Source organism: Maniola jurtina, chromosome 28 (assembly GCF_905333055.1).
Source record: "Maniola jurtina chromosome 28, ilManJurt1.1, whole genome shotgun sequence".
Taxonomy (NCBI): Eukaryota; Metazoa; Arthropoda; class Insecta; order Lepidoptera; family Nymphalidae; genus Maniola; species Maniola jurtina.
Window position 1 is genome coordinate 190768 of NC_060056.1, and position 20776 is coordinate 211543.

General features: G+C 41.0%; 1 protein-coding gene across 3 annotated transcripts in view; it reads right to left on the reverse strand.

Annotated features, from left to right (window-relative positions):
• Positions 1 to 20776, reverse strand: part of LOC123879487 — a 32210-nt gene that overhangs the window by 4695 nt on the left and 6739 nt on the right. For 2 of the 3 annotated variants that reach the window (XM_045927211.1, XM_045927212.1), the window contains exons 4-10: positions 5360 to 5579; positions 4781 to 4851; positions 4178 to 4284; positions 3371 to 3475; positions 2309 to 2403; positions 1542 to 1633; positions 614 to 704 (exon numbers count right to left, since the gene is read on the reverse strand). In XM_045927211.1, the coding sequence (XP_045783167.1) occupies positions 614 to 704; positions 1542 to 1633; positions 2309 to 2403; positions 3371 to 3475; positions 4178 to 4284; positions 4781 to 4851; positions 5360 to 5579 (781 nt within the window). Of the gene's footprint in view, positions 1 to 613; positions 705 to 1541; positions 1634 to 2308; positions 2404 to 3370; positions 3476 to 4177; positions 4285 to 4780; positions 4852 to 5359; positions 5580 to 11640; positions 12279 to 20776 lie in introns of all 3 variants that reach the window. The other variant, XM_045927210.1, reaches the window with a different exon arrangement.

Consider the following 20776-nt stretch of genomic DNA (forward strand, 5'->3'; position numbering starts at 1 on the left):
AGTGTAGTGTGTGTATAATTAGTGCACGTGCGTGCGTACGTGCACATACCAGAGACATGCGTGTGCGCGTGCGTGTGTGACTGTGTAGGGTAAGTGTAGGTGGCGATGAAATAAAACCCGTAAAATGTTGTTAATCACACTAATATTATAAAGGCGAAAGTTTGTATGTGTGAATGTATGTATGTGTGTGTGTATGTTTGTTACTCCTTCACGCAAAAACTACTGGACGGATTTGGCTGAAATTTGGAATGGAGATAGATAATATCCTGGATTAGCACATAGGCTACTTTTTATCCAGGAAAACCAAAGAGTTCCCCCGGGATTTCGATAAACCTAAATCCACGCGGACGAACTTGCGGGCGTCAGCTAGTGTTGTATAAAAAAAACTAAATTAAAATCGGTTCATTCCTTTAGGCGCTACGATGCCACAGACAGATACACAGATACACACGTCAAACTTATAACACCCCTCTTTTTGGGTCGGGGGTTAAAAGCGGGCGTTACTTAACGGAAGTCCATGATATACAAGGAAATATAAGCTTAGTTTGCACCACACATCCCAAAACACACCCAACGCGTTTCCCCCCGACAACTTGTATATATAACAACTCACCACCATTAGAGGCCGCCACCAGCGCCTCCCGGAGCCCCGCCTGCGAGCACACGTCGAGCGCCAGGCGCTCCGCCGCCTCCACGCACCACGCCTGCGAATATTGATGCCGTTTACACTTTTGTACAGTAATATGGAGAAAATTGTAGAAAAGTGGTGTCTGTACAATGGAAATATATAAAAAAAAAGTAGCAGGGGTTGTTATTATATCGATGCCGAACCTGAAATTGTAGATAATTGTTTTTTGTCTGTTTGTCTGTGTGTTTGTGCACGCTAATATCAGAAACGGCTTATTCGATTTAGATACGGTTTTCACTAATATATTGTAGTAAGCTTCACTTAATATTTAGTGTTTATTTCATGTCAATCGGTTCATAAATAAAAAAGTTATGTCAATTTAAAGAATCACGGCGAACATTTTTAACGTACAGAGTACGTACTACACGCCTCGCACCTGAGCGTCCGTGGCTATATAAAGCGCGAAAAGTCACTATTCCACGCGAACGAAGTCGCGGGCACAGCTAGTAAAGAATATTAGCCATGTTAAATGACTAATATTCCCCTTTCCTCTCCAACTAAGCGTCAGGCTTGTGCTAGGAGTAGGTACGACAATAGTGCAACGGGCGGGGTTTGAACCGTCGACCTTTCGGTTTTCAGTCCACTCCTTTACCAGTTGAGCTATTGAGGCTCAATTTATCCCCTTTCCTTTTTTAGGGTTCTGTACCTCAAAAAGCGTCATACGAATAGAATAGAATAGATTTTTATTCAAGTAAACTTTTTACAAAGTGCTTTTGAATCGTCAAAATAATCTACCACACAATAGGTTCTAGTACAGATAAATAAAAAAAATTGTATTGTATATGATATTATCTATCAAAATGTAATTAATGGTTACAACCCTCAACAATGAGCAATGATAACTGGTTGGTACCTCGTCATCGGAGATCTGGTTGGACTCCGTGTCCTCGGTGCGCCGGAGTCGAACCCGGGACGCCATCTTGGCTTCCCGCGCCTCACAGCGACCTATACAATTGGCAATAATCATTTTAGCGGTTCCTAGTATGTGTTACATATAATTAGCGGAAACAAACAACCGATTTTTAAATTTCACGGTTTTTTTACCCGACTGCGGCAAAGGCAAAAGGAAGGGTTATGATTTTAGCAGCGTATGTATGTATATATTATGTATGTATGTGTGTGTTTGTATCTAGATTCTGTGTGTTCCACCGTAGCGCCTAAACTACTGGGCCGATTTTGATGATTGAGGTGTCAATCGATTCGTCGTAAAGGTCCGGGTGACATAGGCTACACTTTATACGAAAAAATTGACCTAACGGATGTTACATGAAAAAAAGTGGGGGTCTCCAAAAATTATTTGCTAATGTATCAGTGGGATCTCAAATGAAAAAAATTCTGAGTTCATAAATGTAAATGTACTACAACATTAAAATATACCAAGCGACAGAAAAACAATTTTACTTTAATATTTCAGTGTTTATTAAGACGATCGCAGTCGGGTTTTAGTTTTCAACTTTATCTTGTCTGAAACAATTTTAATAGGGGTCCAAAAAAATTTAAAATTCCGAAAGTGGTCAATGGCAAAACCATGAAATACGGGATAACCCGTATTATACGGGGTATCTGGCAATCGTAATCCTAAATGGCATGATAGGAGACAGGTGAAGGGGTCATACGTACCAGGGGAGACGGGCATGAGCGCGGGCGAGCCGCGGTCCCGCTCGCAGCTCCCGCCGCCGCCCGCCGCGTGCGCCGCGCGCGCGTACTGACAGCACCTGACGACAAAGCAACCACTTTACGCACCAACCACTTCCATAGGGGGTTTTTAGGGGTTCAATAGAGGTCCATCATGCGCAGGCTAATGAGTAGTACCAACTCTCTTCTCAGCGCATTGGCCCAGGAAACTGGATAGTCTTCTCTGGAGGTGCTGGGGGTTGCGCACATAGGCACCAAGAGTCTCCCACGGGCTTTAGTCATAGAATTAGTTGTTAAGCTAGAAATAAGTATCTACTAACATAGTTTAAGTGATGTTTGTCATACTAACACAATTATGGGTCTAAAATAAAAGTTAATTCATTTATTATTTATTTTATTTAGGGTTCCGTACCTCAAAAGGAAAAACGGAATCCTTATGGGATCACTGATCACTTCGTTGTCTCTCTATCTGTCCGTCTGTCATGTCTGTCAAGAAAATGTAGGTAGGTAATCCGGAAACCGTGAGTTTCATGCTTCACAAAAAAAAAATTAAAACTCGCGCGTCGAGGGTTCCGTATACTCGGGTATTTTTTTCGACATTTTGCACGATAAATCAAAAACTGTTATACTTAAAACTAAAAAAAAAATCTGTTTTAGAATGTACAAGTAAAGCTCTTTCATATGATACCCCACTTGGTATAGTTATCTTACTTTGAAAATTAAAACACATTTAAATTTTTTTTCTGTGATGTACAAATTCACGGTTTTTGGATTTTTTCCTTTGCTTGTGCTATAAGACCTACCTACCTGCCAAGTTTCATGATTCTAGATCAACGAGAAGTACGCTACAGGTTTTCTTGACAGACACGACGGACGGACAGACGACAAAGTGATCCTATAAGGGTTCCGTTTTTCCTTTTGAGGTACAGAACCCTAAAAATGTGTTTTTGTCTTTATCACTCTTCAGAGCTTTTCCATACACTTAGCTTGCTCTAACAAGGAATTATTATTTTGATGTCAAGTCTCGTCTAAGATAACAGTACATACCTGGCGGTGCTGACACAGATCTCCGAGTCTCTCTCAGAGAGCTGTAGACTGGAGCATTGCTCCGAGCCCTGGGGGGGAGACACCTCCAGTTTTGGCTTCTCCATTCTGAAAGATCAAAGAAACAACCATACCTATAGTTTTTAAGTTTAAATGTGTAATCTATCTAAATCCATATTCCATCCATTCTAATTATACTAAAATACTAATAATATTGTAAATGCGAAAGTGTGTCTGTGTCTGCTAGCTATTCACGACCCAACAGTTTAACCAATTTTGATAAAATTTGGTACAGCTGACTCTGTGCCAAATTCCTGGGGGAAAAGACATAGGCTACTTGTCATCCCGGAAAATCAAGTTACCATGGGATTTTTATAGTCACCCGTTTAACCGATTTATATGACATTTGGTACAGAGGAGCTAGCACCTCGAAAATTGACATAGGCAACTTTTTATCCCGGAATATCAAAGAGTTCCCACGGGATTTATAAAAACTTAAATCAATGTATTAAAACTTGGTTGAAACCTTGGAGTTGTTAGGACAAATGAAAGTCTGCTGGAAGCTTAAACTGTTTATTTAGGTACGGAGCTAACATTGTCGACTATTAGAAACATTACTCGTAGCCTCACACAACTTGACAGAGACTTAACCATAGACAAGACCATAAACACTGGGTTGCCACTATTCAATTGTATTTATATTGTCCTGTTCACAGGAGTTGCATAAGCTACTTTTTATCCCCAAATTCCAAACGTTCCCACAGGTTTTAAGAACCTGAATTCACGCGAAATCGTGGACATCACTAGTACCTGATATGTTCAGTGGTGCTGAAGTCAGTGTCTTCAGGCAAAGGTTCCAGCTTCGGGTCCTGCGGGGTAGGCAGCTCTGTTGGACTGAGGAGGGACGAGTTGTCATTCTGTAATCAAAAACATAAACATCACAAACCACTGATATAATTTTTGATGACCTCCCTGGTGCAGTGGTAAGCGAGGGTCTTATTAGTGGAAGGTTCCGGGTTCCATTCCTGGCAGGGGTTTGGAATTTTATAATTTCTAAATTTATGGTCGGGTCTGGTGGGAGGCTTCGGCCGCGGCTAGTTACCACTCAATGTCACCACCACTACCGCTCAATTACCGTCAATTAAGTGGAATTTACATTACGAAATTACTTTCATGCATGTAGAGAATAGTCTAGTTGTAAATTTTTTTCATAGTCCAGTGACATTTGCTTATATTTTAACCCCCCCCCCCCCCCCCCCCCAAGCGTTTACGAAATTAGACAATTTTGATCTCATTAGATTCAGTACACCTTAATCTAGGCTCGTACGTTTTATTTTTTAACCACACAGAGGCAGGTTACAGTCACAACTTTCGTGCTTAGAGGTCAAGGTGTGCGAGGACGCTAGGACTCACCTGCTCAGTCCGGGACATGTCAGGGTCGTTCTCCAGCTCCCCGGCCGGCTGTGTTGTGGACTCACACTCATCTGCAAACACCAAAACATGCTTTATCCATTATCACACTAATATTATAAAGGCGAAAGTTTGTGTGTATGTGTGTGAATGTTTGTTATTCATTCACGCAAAAACCACTGGACGGATTTGGCTGAAACTCAGAATGGAGATAGATAATATCTTGGATTAGCACATAGGCTACTTTTTATCCCGTAAAATCAAAGAGTTCCCACGGGATTTCGAAAAACCTAAATCCACGCGGACGAAGTCGAGGGCGTCAGCTAGTAATATTATAAACTAGCCGATGCCCAAGACTTTAATGAAATATTATTATTATTTTTTAATGAAATAACCGCAAATTCACGGTTTTCGGATTTTTTCCTTTACTTGTGCTATAAGACCTACCTACCCTACCAACGGGAAGTACCCTATAGGTTTTCTCGACTGACAGACGGACAGACAGACATACAACAAAGTGATTCTATAAGGGTTCCGTTTTTCCTTTTTAGGTACGGAACCCTAAAAACCTGATCCCCATACCTGACACTTCCTCCTCAGGGATGGCCTTGCTGAGCTTGTCGGCGGCGCGCCTGCGCACCAGCTCCGCGATGACGCCGTGCAGCTCCGCGAGCCGCGCGTCGTGCGCGCGCGCCTGTGCGGCCGCGCGTTGCTTCTCCGATGCCAGCGCGCGGACCAGCGCGTCCCTTTCCGCACGCAGCGTCGCTACGTCGTCTACACGGCCGCTGCTCTGAGTTGCCACCTAAAACAAATATAAAACCTATCAGTCTGAGCAACTAACCCAAAGATGTGAGGAAAGAATATTATGTAAAACCCGATTCCGTTTCGGCTAAAATCCTATTTAACCTTTATATAAAAAGTACGAAAAATAGAATATGTACTATATAAATGTTTCAAGTTAGAGATAGAATATAGATTAGTAATAGGTTATATAAAATTTGATTAAGTCCATTGTTAATTAGTTTAATCTAGGTTTAAGTACTATAGAACTGACATGTACAAATTGTATACAAGTTCTTTAAAATAAAGATTTAAAAAAAAATATTATGTAAAACAATTTTGAGTAATAAGTAATGATAGTAATAAGTAAGGACTTGCGCCGCCGCAATGCAGCGGCTCCCTACAGATTATTTGATGTTGTCTGTCCACTTAGTGAAAGATCTGGCAACGCTGAGCCATTCGGAACGAGGTCACCATTTCTGCACCTTGAGACCCCTACGTCTACTGGTTTTTACCCGACAGCGGCAAAGCCAAAAGGAAGGGTTATGATTTTAGCAGTCTATGTATGTATGTATGTTTGTATCCAGATTCTGTGTGTTGCACCGTAGCGTCTAAACTACTGGACCGATTTTGATGAATGAGGTGTCAATTGATTCGATGTAAAGGTCCGGGTTAAGACGATTGCAGTCGGGTTTTAGTTTTCAACTTTTTCTAAGTATGCCACTCGCCTATTGCCACTTGAGCTTCGCAAGCTGAGCTATGTCGGTTATTCTTTTTTTTTTTTTCTTTAATCTGGCTTTACTCTGATTAGCCAATGTCAAGTTTGTGATATTTTCAAGTTATTGAATTTATACAAGTATGGACTCCGTCTGCGCCGGCGCCCGCCGACATACGTGCGGCGCCCCTTCAGAGCGCTTCCCAGTCAGTTTCACCACCAAAAAACACCAACTAACACAAAAACCAGCCACTCCTAACAAAAAAAACACTCCAAACAAGCACAGCACGCGCGCCAGCAAACGCCATCGCAGACGAAGTCCCCGGTTACTCTTTATACATAGACACATTGATGGGATTTCCATAGAAATGTAATTTTAGATCGTTTGCAGCTCGCACAAGCTGTCAAACGATTGAAAGCGATCCTCGCCCCAATTTGTTGACCCAATTGCGATGTTTTTACACGCGCAAAAGAAACGAATTGTAGAGGCAATGATTTTTGTTTAACTAGCCGATGCCTGCGCCTTCGCCCGCGTGGATTTAGGTTTTTGAAATCCCGCGGGAACTCTTTGATTTTCCGGGATAAAAAGTAGCCTATGTACTAATCCAGGATATTATCTATCTTCATTCTTAATTTCAGCCAAATCCGTCTAGTAGTTTTTGCGTGAAGGAGTAACAAACATACACACACACACACGCACGCACGCACGCACGCACGCACGCACGCACGCACGCACGCACGCACGCACGCACGCACGCACGCACGCACGCACGCACGCACACACACACACACACACACACGAACACAAACACAAACTTTCGCCTTTATAATATTAGTGTGATAATATTAGTGTAATGTGATAGGTAGGTACTAGGTAGAGTACCACAACTTTTTAACCGACTTAAAAAAAATAAGGAGGTTCTCTATTCGACAGTATGTTTTTTATCTGACTGCGGCAAAGCCAAAAGGAAGGGTTATGATTTTAGCAGTGTATGTATGTATGTTTGTATCAAGATTCTGTGTGATCCACCGTAGTGCCTAAACTACTGGGCCGATTTTGATGAAAGAGGTGTCAATTCGTTAGTATGGTCCAGGTGACATAGGCCATATTTTTAACCCCCGACCAAAAAAGAGGGGTGTTATAAGTTTGACGTGTGTATCTGTGTGTCTGTGTATCTGTGTATCTGTCTGTGGCATCGTAGCGCCTAAACGAATGAACCGATTTTAATTTAGTTTTTTTTGTTTGAAAGGTGGCTTGATCGAGAGTGTTCTTAGCTATAATCTAAAAAAATTGGTTCAGCCGTTTAAAAGTTATCAGCTCTTTTCTAGTTTTCTTGTAGAAAAGAAGGTTAGATAACCGTTCGGTTCATAATATTATGTCAATAGACAAATGTCAAGCTGTCAAGATGGACGTTGCCTAAATACATAATTATTTATTTGAAAATGATGTTTTGGAAAACTCAGATACTTTGGATCGTCGGGGGTGTTATAAATTTTTAATTTACACTTGTATACGAAAATAATTGACCTGACGAATGTTACATGCATAAAAGTGGAGGTCTCCAAAAATTGGGTACGAGGTCACCATTCCAGCTCCTTGAGACCCCAAGGTCTATCTTTTTTTCGAAGTATGTGTCCTGCCAATTGCCACTTTAGCTACGCAACCAGCTGAGCTATGTCGGTAACTCTGATTAGAATAGAATAGAATAGATTTTTATTCAAATAAACTTTTACAAGTGCTTTTGAATCGTCAAATAATTTACCACTGGTTCGGAATGCCGCTCCTACCGAGAAGAACCAGCAAAAAACTCGGCGGTTGCTCTTTTCAATTGTTCAATTTACAATAATCTATACTAATAAATAAAATTGGAGTGTCTGTCTGTAATTTCGCAATAACTACCTCATATTAAGCTCATATGGTTATTTGAACGATACCAACACTGAATCACACGTTTTTAAAATTTTTGTCTGTCTGTCTGTCTGTCTGTTTGAAAAGGCTAATCTTGGGAACGGCTGAACCGATTTTGACGGGATTTTCACAGACAAGTAGAGAATTGACCAGGGAGTAACATAGGCTACTTTTTTAACCGACTTTTAAAAAGGGAGTGGTGTTTTTCTACCTATGTAGGTACATCGAAATCTCCGAGATTTCTGAACCGACTTGCGTATTTTTTTTTTAATCGATAGAGGAACTTTGCGACATTGTTTCACAAAAAATTTGGAGTCCAACTCCTCAATCCTGATGCTGCAGGGGATCTGACCAATCCACGCGGGCGAAGCTGCGGGCATCAGCTAGTATTCAATAATATTCAGATTCTCCTACGGATCTCTTATTTTCTGATTTGATCAAGTAGAGAAACTCCAAGCATAGCTCTCTCCATCGCAAGCGGAATGACTCTGAGCTTTCTTATGAGCCCCATTAGTTAGCGACCATATCGCGGATCCATATGTCGTCACGCACACGCACTGTTCCAAGACTTTGGTCTTCAAGCACTGAGGAATTTTGGACGAGAATCTGACTTACACCGTAGCCCAATCACACTATCACACTAATATTATAAAGGCGAAAGTTTGTGTGTGTGTGTGTGTGTGTATGTTTGTTACTCCTTCACGCTAAAACTACTGGACGGATTGGGCTGAAATTTAGAATGGAGACAGATAATACTCTGGATTAGCACATAGGCTACTTTTTATCCCGGAAAATCAAAGAGTTCCCACGGGATTTTTAACAAACTACATCCACGCGAACGAAGTCGCGGGCATCAGCTAGTAACCCTATATTTGCACCCTATATTTGGTCGACGTTAGCCTGTTTTATAAGTCACAGTGCAGTTATACTGACTCCCAAATACGTGAATGAATATGCATGGAATACTAATCATTAACAATGGTTTGATGCAATCTAACGTCCCAGCACTGTAGCATTCAATTCTAAACTTGTGATCCATACTAATTTTATAAATAAGCCTCAATAGCTCAACGGTTATAGGAGTGGACTGAATTTCGAAAGGTCGGAGGTTCAAACCCCACCCCATTTGTAACGACCCTACATTTTACACCAAAGTGTTACAAAATAATATTAAAAAAAAAAAAAAAAAGTATTAAAATTTTACTTCAATTTTATCAAAATCAGGTTAGTGAATACTTGTAGGTACTTACACATACGAACATAAAATTAATTTTTGAATTTTCGAAAAGAGGCAAACACCGTTTCGCATGTCGGTGATGCAGAGACGCGATCGACCGCGGTCGAATTGCGTTGGCGAGCGATGTGTGCGCGGGCGTCGTAACGCTCGGAGCAGAGTCGAAATCAGAACGTGAACGAAGTGACCCCGCACAGCGGGACCGCATGCATTTGCGTCGGCAGGCGGTGCCTGCGCGGACGTCGTAATGCGTGGAGATAATTAATTTGTTTAAATTCTGTACTGGGGCGATACATAAAGTTTATATTAAAGAATACTGAGTTGAGACTCGGACCAAGTTGGTGTTTGGAGAGAAACATTCTAAGCAAACACTCGAATAGAAGGGACCACTTTAATTACACAGATATATTTGTTATATAGGTGCGATACCTCCTAAGATCTAAAAGCGATTTATGTTTGAACTGTTGACGACGTGGCTGCTCAGGCGGGGAGAACCGCGTGTCCTCCGGATGTTCGGTGATCTTTGCTTGAGATGGCTTTCGGTGATATTAACTATCTGACATATGACAGAGCGCGTTGGAAGAAACTTATGCGAGGGAGAACCCTGGTGCCTTTGATACTTTGTCAATCCTAACTAAGGAGAGCCCTAGTGTCTTAGGCGCTTTGTGAATCCTTTGCTGGGATGATTCTAATGTGCTTCAATAACAGACTGACCACAAAGGGCAGGTAATGCTGCTGTTCTGTTTGTATTCTGACATTTGTTGGAATACTTAACCGCCTTGTGGTGGTTACCCAATATTAATAACATACCCATACAAAATTACGCTAATGCATATATACTGAAGGTTGGGTTAAGGCCTGTGGATATTCCCGCAGTGAGTCTGACCCGTCCTTGAAACCTATTACAGGTCTGTAGTGGGAGGGCACCACTATAAAAATGCTATTTCAGCTTCGGCTGCAACGTGGGATCATAAGTGGCACGCACCACTTCCTAAAGTATGCTTGCATACGCTGCGCTGTTTATTTGGATGATGACGTGTGTGGGGGGGGGAGCTACTGTTCTTTGGTATTTTATGTGCCATATTGATCTCTTGATTTATCGAAGGTCCCAGTATGTCGATGGGATACCAAGGGAAGGCAGAAGCTCACCGTACGTGGCGTGGTGGAGCTACGTACCATCATTCACTCTAAACCCCTTTTACGCCAACTAGAGTGAATGATGCCGCACACAACTTCTTCCTTTCCTAAGGAAGAAGCACACTCACACACACACGTCTAATAAGTAGGGCTCTATATGAGGTGTTGTCTTGTAAGAGCTGTCTCATGATCCTTTCATATTTTAATGCGTTTCTATGCGGAACACACATTTTTGAATCTCGAACTAGCACTTGTCTCACCATACCAAATGCTAAATAAATATTCATACACAAACAACACACTTTCAATACTTGAACTAAGTTCGCACAGGCAATAGTCTTGCCGGACCGAATGCTTGGGAGATGTTATACGCAAACACACATTTTCAATATTTAAACTCCGTGAAGTCGTTTAAGTCTGATGAACTCATTATTTCCGACGCTCTAAAAGTTCTTGGTTTATTATGGACACAACATCACAAGGGGTCCTACCGCTATACGATACACGTGCCACTTTAACGAAATTGTTTTAAAATGTAATCTTTAGAAAGATCCGAAGGAAAAATAGGGTAGAGTTTCTTAGGACCCCTTTAGTTCAGTTACACATTGCACTATTGTCCTCCACTCCTAGCACAAGCTTTACGCTTAGTTGGAGGGGAAAGGGGAATGTTAGTCGATTAAAATGGCTAGTATTCTTTAAAAAAAAAAGCAAAAGTGTGTCTATCTGTCTGGCTGCTAGCTATGATTCTGATGTTTAGTATAGAGTATAGAGTTAGCTTACATCCCGGGGAAGGACATAGGCTACTTTTCTATCCTGGAATATCAAACAGTTCCCACAGGATTCTTAAAGGCCCATTCGTTTAATCTTTTTTGATAAAACTTAGTACAGAGGTAACTTGCGTCCCGGAAATTGACGTGAGCAAATTCTTCAGAATATCCTGTCAAAGAAAACCTTGACTGCAATCAGACCTGCTAGCGAGAAATGATACAGCTTAAGATAGAGAGACTAGAAGAGACTGTCTGCAAGCCTCCTCCTCCCCAACACCTGGACAACACAAGCACCAGCTCCTCACTGTTAGTTCCACTCACCTCTGGTCGGGGCGCAGGGGGCGCAGTGACGGGGCGCAGACTGGAATACCTCCACGAGGACTGCCTGCAAGCCTCCTCCTCCCCAACATCTGGACAGCACAAGTACCAGCTCCTACTCCTCCTGACCGTCGACCCCGACTCCAGCTGAGTCAACGGAACTCTTCCAACAATCTCCAACTCAGCCAGCAAAGGTTCCTTCTCCTTCGGCTCAGGCATTGGGAAAGTCCCAGCGGTGGAGTAAGTTTCACCAATTTTGACGCCATTTTCTGGAGTAGAGTACTCCGGGCTGTATCTATCTCTTAGAGGGGGAACTTCCTTAGTCGCTCCATCATTTACAACCTCATTGGTCTCAAGGTATTCACTAAGCTCGTTTAAGTTCTGGTCTTGTCGGTCTTGGATGTTGTTTTGAATGTATCCGCCATTTTGGATGTAACGGCCATCTTTGATGCCACCATCTTGGCTTACGCCATTTTGTCGCTTGATTTTCTCAAGGTCTGCGTAGTAGTAGGCGGTAGAGCGCGGCTCGGTTATGTTTCGGGTACCCGCCATTGTTTTCTTTAGTTAATTTTCACATTGTTTTTGATAGTTCACTCACATTTTTAATGTTTGTTTTGTTTGTAATTAACTGCTATTGGTTTCTATGATTTTAATAGTTTAATACATTGATTTTGAAAAATGCAAACGGTTCTTTTTTGTATCATAAATAAATTAAGCAAAAAACTAAATAAATCATATAAATACCAATCTGAATTACGTACGATTTTTCTCGCTTTGAACTTTCTGTACTTACTACTGACTTTGTTTATCTCACTACTTTATTTACTTTATATTTATCTTATATGTTGCTACTCCATACGGTCAAAAGCCTAACACGCAGGCAAAAAGCACACAAAACAAAAACATATGTATATATATAAAACATGCATAAACCTAAAGCCGTGCTCAAAAGCGTAAATAACTAGGTAAGAACACGGTAAATTAAGTTCAAACCCCCGTCTAACGGCAACTCATAGAAGGCGTGTATTAGTGGGGTGTACGTTACTGCGCGTGTTTTTAAAAACCGCCGTTTCAGAACCACACAAAGCCCCTAACGAGTGCGAGCGTGAAGCTGCCTGCATTAATGCACACTTCAACACTTTTTGTGTCTCAAATCATAGGCGGAAGCGTTTGTTTATAACCAGACTAGCTGATGCCCGCGACTTCGTCCGCGAGGATTTAGGTTTTTCGAAATCCCGTGGGAACTCTTTGATTTTCCGGGATAAAAAGTAGCCTATGTGCTAATCCAGAATATTATCTATCTCCATTTCCAGCCAAATCTGTTCAGTGGTTTTTGCGTGAAAGAGTAACAAACATACACACACTCATACATACACACTTTCGCCATTATGATATTAGTGTGTTTTGGTCCAGTAAGATCTTTAAACTTTAGATCATAAACTGCTTAGAGCAACTAAAACTTCTCTTAACAAGTGGATCTGTGCACGCAAGAGTGAATAGGCACCTTCTAGGTAAACGCGTCCCATCTTAGACCACATCATCACTTTCCATCTGGTGTGATTGTGGTCAAGCGCTTGCCTATAGTGAATAAAAAAAAAAAACGCTTGAACACTTTATACGCCTCGAGTCATATTGATACAACATTGATAGTGAAATCAATATCGTTAAACTAATTTCGTAATGTGAATTCCGCTTTACTCCTACTCCTTACACTGTGGTATACCTCTGAAAGGTGTAGCTCAATAATTCACAAATGTGATGCATTTATGCAAACATGCATCAGTTCACGGCACTCAGGACCACGCGCAAAACACAGCCTAATGCTGTGACAAGACGGTTTAAGCCATAAGCGACAGCGGGATATTTGAAGCCTCAGTAGCTCAACGGTTGTAGGAGTGGACTGAAATCCGAAAGGTTGACGGTTCAAACCCCACCCGTTGCACTATTGTCGTACCCACTCCTACTAGCACAAGCTTTACGCTTAGTTGGAGGGGAAAGGGGAATGTTAGTCATGATTCAAATGGCTAATATTCTTTAAAAAAAATAAAAATTAATCATCATCATCATCAAGCCATTGCCGGCTCACTACTGAGAACGGGGTTCCTTTCAGAATGAGAACATTTTTTTAAATTCATTACTAGATGATGCCCATGACTTCGTCCGCGTGGATTTAGGTTTCTAAAAATCCTATGGGAACATTTTCCGGGATAAAAATTCGCCTATGTCAATTTCCCGGATGCAAGCTATCTGTGTACCCATATAAATCGGTTAAGCGGATGGGCCTTTACGAATCCCATGGGAACTCTTTGCTTTTCCGGGATAAAAAGTAGCCTATGTCCCGGGGTTGTAAGCTAACGCTGTACCTTCGTCAAAATCCGTGAAAAGCTAGCAGACAGACACACTTTCGCATTTATAATATTAAGTATGGATAGGCAAGCGCTTGACCACAATCACACCTGATGGAAAGTGATGATGTGACATTACGGAGAACGCTCAGGCATGCAGGTTTCCTCACGATGTTTTCCTTCACCGTTAGCGTCATAGCAAGTGGTATTGTCAGTACTATAAAGTTTCCCTCTATTATGGGCCTCGTGCGATTGCCTTAATTGGTTTACGTCGGGTTTATTAGCTTTACTTTGTCCACAGGGAGAATCTATCAAGGGCGAAATGTCGGCGACATTGCATTGATTCAATTTATCTGTCTAACAAGCTGTGGTATACTAGTGGTAAAGAGTCAAGAGTCAAGACGTCGGCCTTTTATTCGGAGTCCGGGGTTCGACACGGGCATGCACCTCTGAATTTTTCGGAGTTATGTGCGTTTTAATCCTACTAATTCCTACTAATATTATAAATTAGCCGATGCCTGCGGCTTCGCCCGCGTGAATTTAGGTTTTTCGAAATCCCGTGGAAACTCTTTGATTTTCCGGGATAAAAAGTAGCCTATGTTCTAATCCAGGATATTATCTATCTCCATTTCAAATTTCAGCCAAATCCGTCAGGTAGCTTTTGCGTGAAGGAGTAACAAACATACACATACACACACACACACATACAAACTTTCGGCTTTATAATATTAGTGTGATGTGAAAGTGTGGATGTTTGTTAGTTGTTACTCAATCACGCAAAAAATGGATTTGGCTGTTTGAAATGGAGATAGATAATGTCCTGGATTAGCACATAGATTACTTTTCATCTCGGAAAATTAAAGAGTTCCCACGGGATTTTGAAAAACCTAATTCCACGCCGAATAAAACGACAGACTATAGTAATAAAATGATGTGATATTTAGTATAAGCAGTGGTAGTTTATGGGGCTAGAATTCATTATTATACCAAACCCATCTAATTCTGAGAGGAGACCTGCACTCAGTAGTGAGCCGGCGATGGGTTGATTATGATGAAATGAATTGGGAGATATGAGGATTTAAAGAATTTGATTAAAACTCTAATGTGACAACCCTATAAACAGCTGATCGCGGAAATGAAACCGTACAAAACTTGTGTGAACTCGAAGAGTCGTTGTCATCGACGCGCACGTCACCACCGGGTTAGAGCGGGGGCTGTGCGCTGGGCGTCCGCACCCCGATTGCCATCTCGGCCTGTCGCCTACTATAGATTGGTTTCAACTTTCTATACTAGCATGGTCTATAACAGTGAATCTTTAGATTGCAGATTTGATACGCAAAAGTAAACTCTAGTCAACAAAGATGAGGTTCAATTTTGGTTACTGCAAAAATACCTCGTTCAAATTTTGCATGTATTGCTCTTTAAGTAAAAATGCACTTTATACTAAAGACTTAAGGTTCTATTTTTATTGCAGGAAGCAGTAGGTAATGCGGTTTTAAGGACAGTATCGAGCGGCGGTCTCAAGGTCGCGGCTGACTACAGATGGTCTGACTGTAATATAAAGTCTATCTAGAAATCTAGATAATAGCCCATAATAGCTTAAAGTAAGAAAACCTGGGTTCCATACCCGCAGTTAGCGAAACGGAACTCTATTACTAACTATTAAGTCTCAGCTGTCCGTCCGTTCGTCTGTCAGCGGGCTGTATCTCATAAACCGTAATGGGTTGAGAGTTGAAATTTTCATAGTGTGTAGTGTATTTTTAGGGTTCTTACCTCAAAAGGAAAAACGGAGTCCATATAGTATTATTTTGTTGTCTGTCTGTCTGTCTGTCTGTCCGTCTGTCCGTCCGTCCGTCCGTCCGTCCGTCGTGTTTGTCAAGAAAACCTATAGGTACTTCCCGTTGACCTAGAATCATGAAATTTGGCAGGTAGGTAGTTAGTTCTTATTGTGAGGGAAAAAATCCGAAAACCTTTGGTTTCCCGATTAATATTACCTCGAAAGCTTCGGATACGGAACCCTAAAAAGAACCCGCTCGGCCAATGATATTAGCATCAATATCCAATGTCACTAACTATGCTAGGTACTGGTACGATGTAAGATGATATCTTGTGGCTTTGCGAGTAAAATGACACCCCTAAGCCCTAGCCAGCCATAATATAGTCTAACTCTGTGCCTAGACTTTAGCTACGATCGATTGGTAGAACCGGAGACCGCTAAGCTTTACTCGACTACGGCGAAGCCAAAAGGAAGGGTTATGATTTTAGCAGTCTATGTATGTATGTATGAAGGTTTGTATTTATGGCGAAGCCGAAAGGAAGGGTCATGATTTTAGCAGTCCATGTATGTATGTATGTTGGTTTGTATGTGTGTTCTACGGTAGCGCCTAAACTACTGAGCCGATTTTGATGAACGAGGTGTCAATCAATTTGTTATTACGGTCCGGGTGACATAGGCTACATTTTATACGAATAAAAGATCTGACAGATGTTACATCCAGAAGGGGGAGGGGGGGGGGGGGGTGCTATTGTATCGAGTGGGAATCAAATGAAAGTGCAATGTTAAATTACACCGAGCGACAGAAAAACAACTTTATTCTATATCTATGGCTATCTATCTATATCTACGGCTATATATATCAGCAGTGCGCGGGTAGTAGTCGGGTTTTAGTGCTGTTTAACTTTATTAGAGATAATAGACTATGAAAATGAATGGAAAAGAAACGATGGGGGTAAAATAGGGCTATGAAAGTGTAATCCACGCGGACCAAATCGCGAGCGTCACCTAATCAGTTCACCTATTTTTTTTGTTATCGGTCAAAGCGCCAATGTTTACAATGTTTACCGGCAAAGCAATTACAGACGTGTGGATAGTGTGAGGCCACACGGCTCGCCTGCGCTAATATTGATTCAGTTTGCGCTAACTGGGGCGTATTGCGTATACTGGGATATTGTCTAAATATACGCGGAACTAGCGTAAACTTGGTGTCTTTGTTAATAACACCTCTTTTTGTGTTGTAATCGGTCAAAGCGCCAATGTTTACGATGTCTGTTTACCGGGCAGGTAATTACAGACGTGTGGACAGTGTGAGGCCACACGGCTCGCCTGCGCTAATGTTGATTCAGTTTGCGCTAACTGGGGCGTATTGCGTATACTGGGATATTGTCTAAATATACGCGGGACTAGCGTAAACTTGGTGTCTTTGTTAATAACACCTCTTTTTGTGTTGTAATCGGTCAAAGCGCCAATGTTTACGATGTCTGTTTACCGGGCAGGTAATTACAGACGTGTGGACAGTGTGAGGCCACACAGCTCGGCTACGCTAATGTTGATTCAGTTTGCGCTAACTGGGGCGTATTGCGTATACCGGGATATTGTCTAAATATACGCGGAACTAGCGTAAACTTGGTGTCTTTGTTAATAACACCTCTTTTTGTGTTGTAATCGGTCAAAGCGCCAATGTTTACTATCCCTGTTTACCGGGCAGGCAATTACAGACGTGTGGATAGTGTGAGGCCACACGGCTCGCCTGCGCTAATATTGATTCAGTTTGCGCTAACTGGGGCGTATTGCGTATACTGGGATATTGTCTAAATATACGCGGGACTAGCGTAAACTTGGTGTCTTTGTTAATAACACCTCTTTTTGTGTTGTAATCGGTCAAAGCGTCAATGTTTACTATCCCTGTTTACCGGGAAAGCAATTACAGACGTGTGGACAGTGTGAGGCCATACGGCTCGCCTGCGCTAATGTTGATTCAGTTTGCGCTAACTGGGGCGTATTGCGTGTACTGGGATATTGTCTAAATATACGCGGGACTAGCGTAAACTTGGTGTCTTTGTTAATAACACCTCTTTTTGAGTTGTAATCGGTCAAAGCGCCAATGTTTACTATCCCTGTTTACCGGGAAAGCAATTACAGACGTGTGGATAGTGTGAGGCCACACGGCTCGCCTGCGCTAATGTTGATTCAGTTTGTGCTAACTGGGACGTATTGCGCAAACCAGGATATTATCTTAATATATGTTCGATGTTTATATGACCCACCTCTCCAGCGCGGTGGAGCGCATTTTTAACCCCCGGCCCAAAAAGAGGGGTGTTATAAGTTTGACATGCGTATCTGTGTATCTGTCTGTGGCATCGTAGCTCCTAAACGAATGAACCGATTTTAGTTTACTTTTTGTTGTTTCACAGGTGGTGGTGTTCTTAGCTATAATCGAAGAAAATCGGTTCAGCCGTTTAAAAGTTATCAGTTCTTTTCTAGTTACTATATAACCTTCACTTGTCGGGGTTGTTATAAATTAATTTACACTTGTGTTCTTATAAGTGGGAACTCCCAGGTTCGATTATCAGCAGTGGCATCTAAAGTTAGATATCATAATTTCTAAATCAACTTTTTAAGTTAGGTACCTAGTTATAAGCAATTAAATATTACATGACTAGCTGATGCCCGCGACTTTATTCTCGTCGATATTGATTTTCCGGGATAAAGTCAAAGTCAAAATCATTTATTCAAAGTAGGTACAATTGTACTCCTTTTTATGGTCGAAATGGTTAAATTTGTACGATACGGGTTCCAAACGCGCCCAAGTCCGAGAAGAGCCCACGACAAACTCAGCCGGGTATTCTTTTGTTTTTAATATCACCACTTTACAAAATCACATAAACTTATTAGAACTATCAAAAAGTAGCCTATGTGTTAATCCATTATATAATCTATCTCCGTTCCAAATTTCAGCCAAATCTGTTAAATAGTTTTTGCGTGAAAGAGTAACAAACATACACACACACACTTTCGTCTTTATAATATTAGTGTGAAGTGTGACAACGGTGAACGGTCTGCCAATTCACACTTGCCCAGTGTAGCGACTATCATCATCATCATCAGCCTGTGGACGTGCACTGTTGGACATAGGCCTTCCCTATACAGCGCCACTACACCCATACCCATACACATAGTAGCGAGTAGCAACCAAAAAAAAAAAACGAGTAGTATGGCCAAACCCTTCTCATTCTGAGAGGACACCTGTACTCAGTAGTGACCCAGCAACTGGTTGATGACGATGAGTTAAAGTATGACTCAGTAGCATACATGAATAGTGAATTGTCCGTCTGTAAATCAATTGTATGCATTGCATTCAATGAAGGAGGTCTTTGACATTGTGGGAATGGGGGAATTCTTTGTATCAAATATCCATCTATATCAATATAATAAACAAGATTAGCTTGTACCCGTAACTTCGTCTATGTGGACTAAATAGATTTCAAACCCCTATTTTACCCCCTTAGGGGTAGAATTTTCAAAATTCCTTTCTTAGTGGATGTTTACATTATAATAGCTATCTGCATGCCAAACAGCCAAATCCATATGACTTTCATAGGTCAGTGACCTTTTCATTTTGTTCATAACTAGCAACCCACTCCGGCTTTGCATAGGGAGCTTATCATGATTTTCGTTGAGATCTCTAATTTTTCGAAAATATTATAGCCAATGTCACTCAAGAATAATAATTTAGTTTTCTACTGGTGAAAGAATTTTCAAAATCGGTTCAGTAGATACAGAGATAACTCCCTACAAACAAACTTACAAACTTTACCTCTTTATATTCAAATTCAAAATATTTTTATTTAATTAGACTTTTACAAGTACTTTTGAATCGTCAAGAGCATTTAGCACTGGTTCAGAATGCCATTCCTACCGAGAAGAAACAGCAAGAAACTCGGCGGTTGCTCTTTTCAAAGATTTATAATATTAGTATAGATTGGATATTATTACCCTCAACTTCATCCCTGTGGATTTAGGTTGTTAAAAATCCCATGGGAACTCTTCCTTATACCGATATCCCACAAATTTCAAGCTGCATCCATTTAACAAACTTTTATTTTGGTACAGATATAACTTGCATCCCAGTTACAGATATAGGCTACTTTTATCCCGGAAAATGAAAAAGTTCCCAGAGGATTTTTAAAACACCTAGGTATATCCACACAGGCAGCGTTGGCAGTATCCAGTAACTAATAATCTATTTTATAGCTAGAATCACACTAATATTATAAAGGCGAAAGTTTGTGTGTATGTGTGTGTGTGTATGTTTGTTACTCCTTCACGCAAAAACCACTGGACGGATTTGGCTGAAATTCGGAATGGAGATAGATAATATCCTGGATTAGCACATAGGCTACTTTTGATCCCGGAGAACCACAGAGTTCCCACGGGATTTTGAAAAACCAAAATCCACGCGGACGAAGTCGCGGGCGTCAGCTAGTAACTCAATAAACATTATTAATTTAATTGATATTACTTATTTATGCAATTTCATTTCCAATAACTTTCTCAATACGTTATTGACCTTTGAACATCACGCAAATGTCAATTTATATTATTGCAATGCAAATTTTACAAATACTTTAAGAGAAATCTGTAAACTTTCACTTTTATTGTAAATAATTTACTTAATCATATATTAAAATCATCTTTAGATTCTTTCTCATCTTAGGATCTGAATTAGCTTTCTAAGTTTTCGAAGTTACATGCATTTTAAGCAATTACAAGTGTAAATTAAAAATTTATAACACCCCTGACAAGTGAAGGTTACAGTAACTAGAAAAGAGCTGATAACTTTCAAACGGCTGAACCGATTTTCTTGGATTATAGCTAAGAACACTCTCGATCAAGCCACCTTTCAAACAAAAAAAAACTAAATTAAAATCGGTTCATTAGTTTAGGAGCTAAGATGCCACAGACAGATACACACGTCAAACTTATAACACCCCTCTTTTTGGGTCAGGGGTTAAAA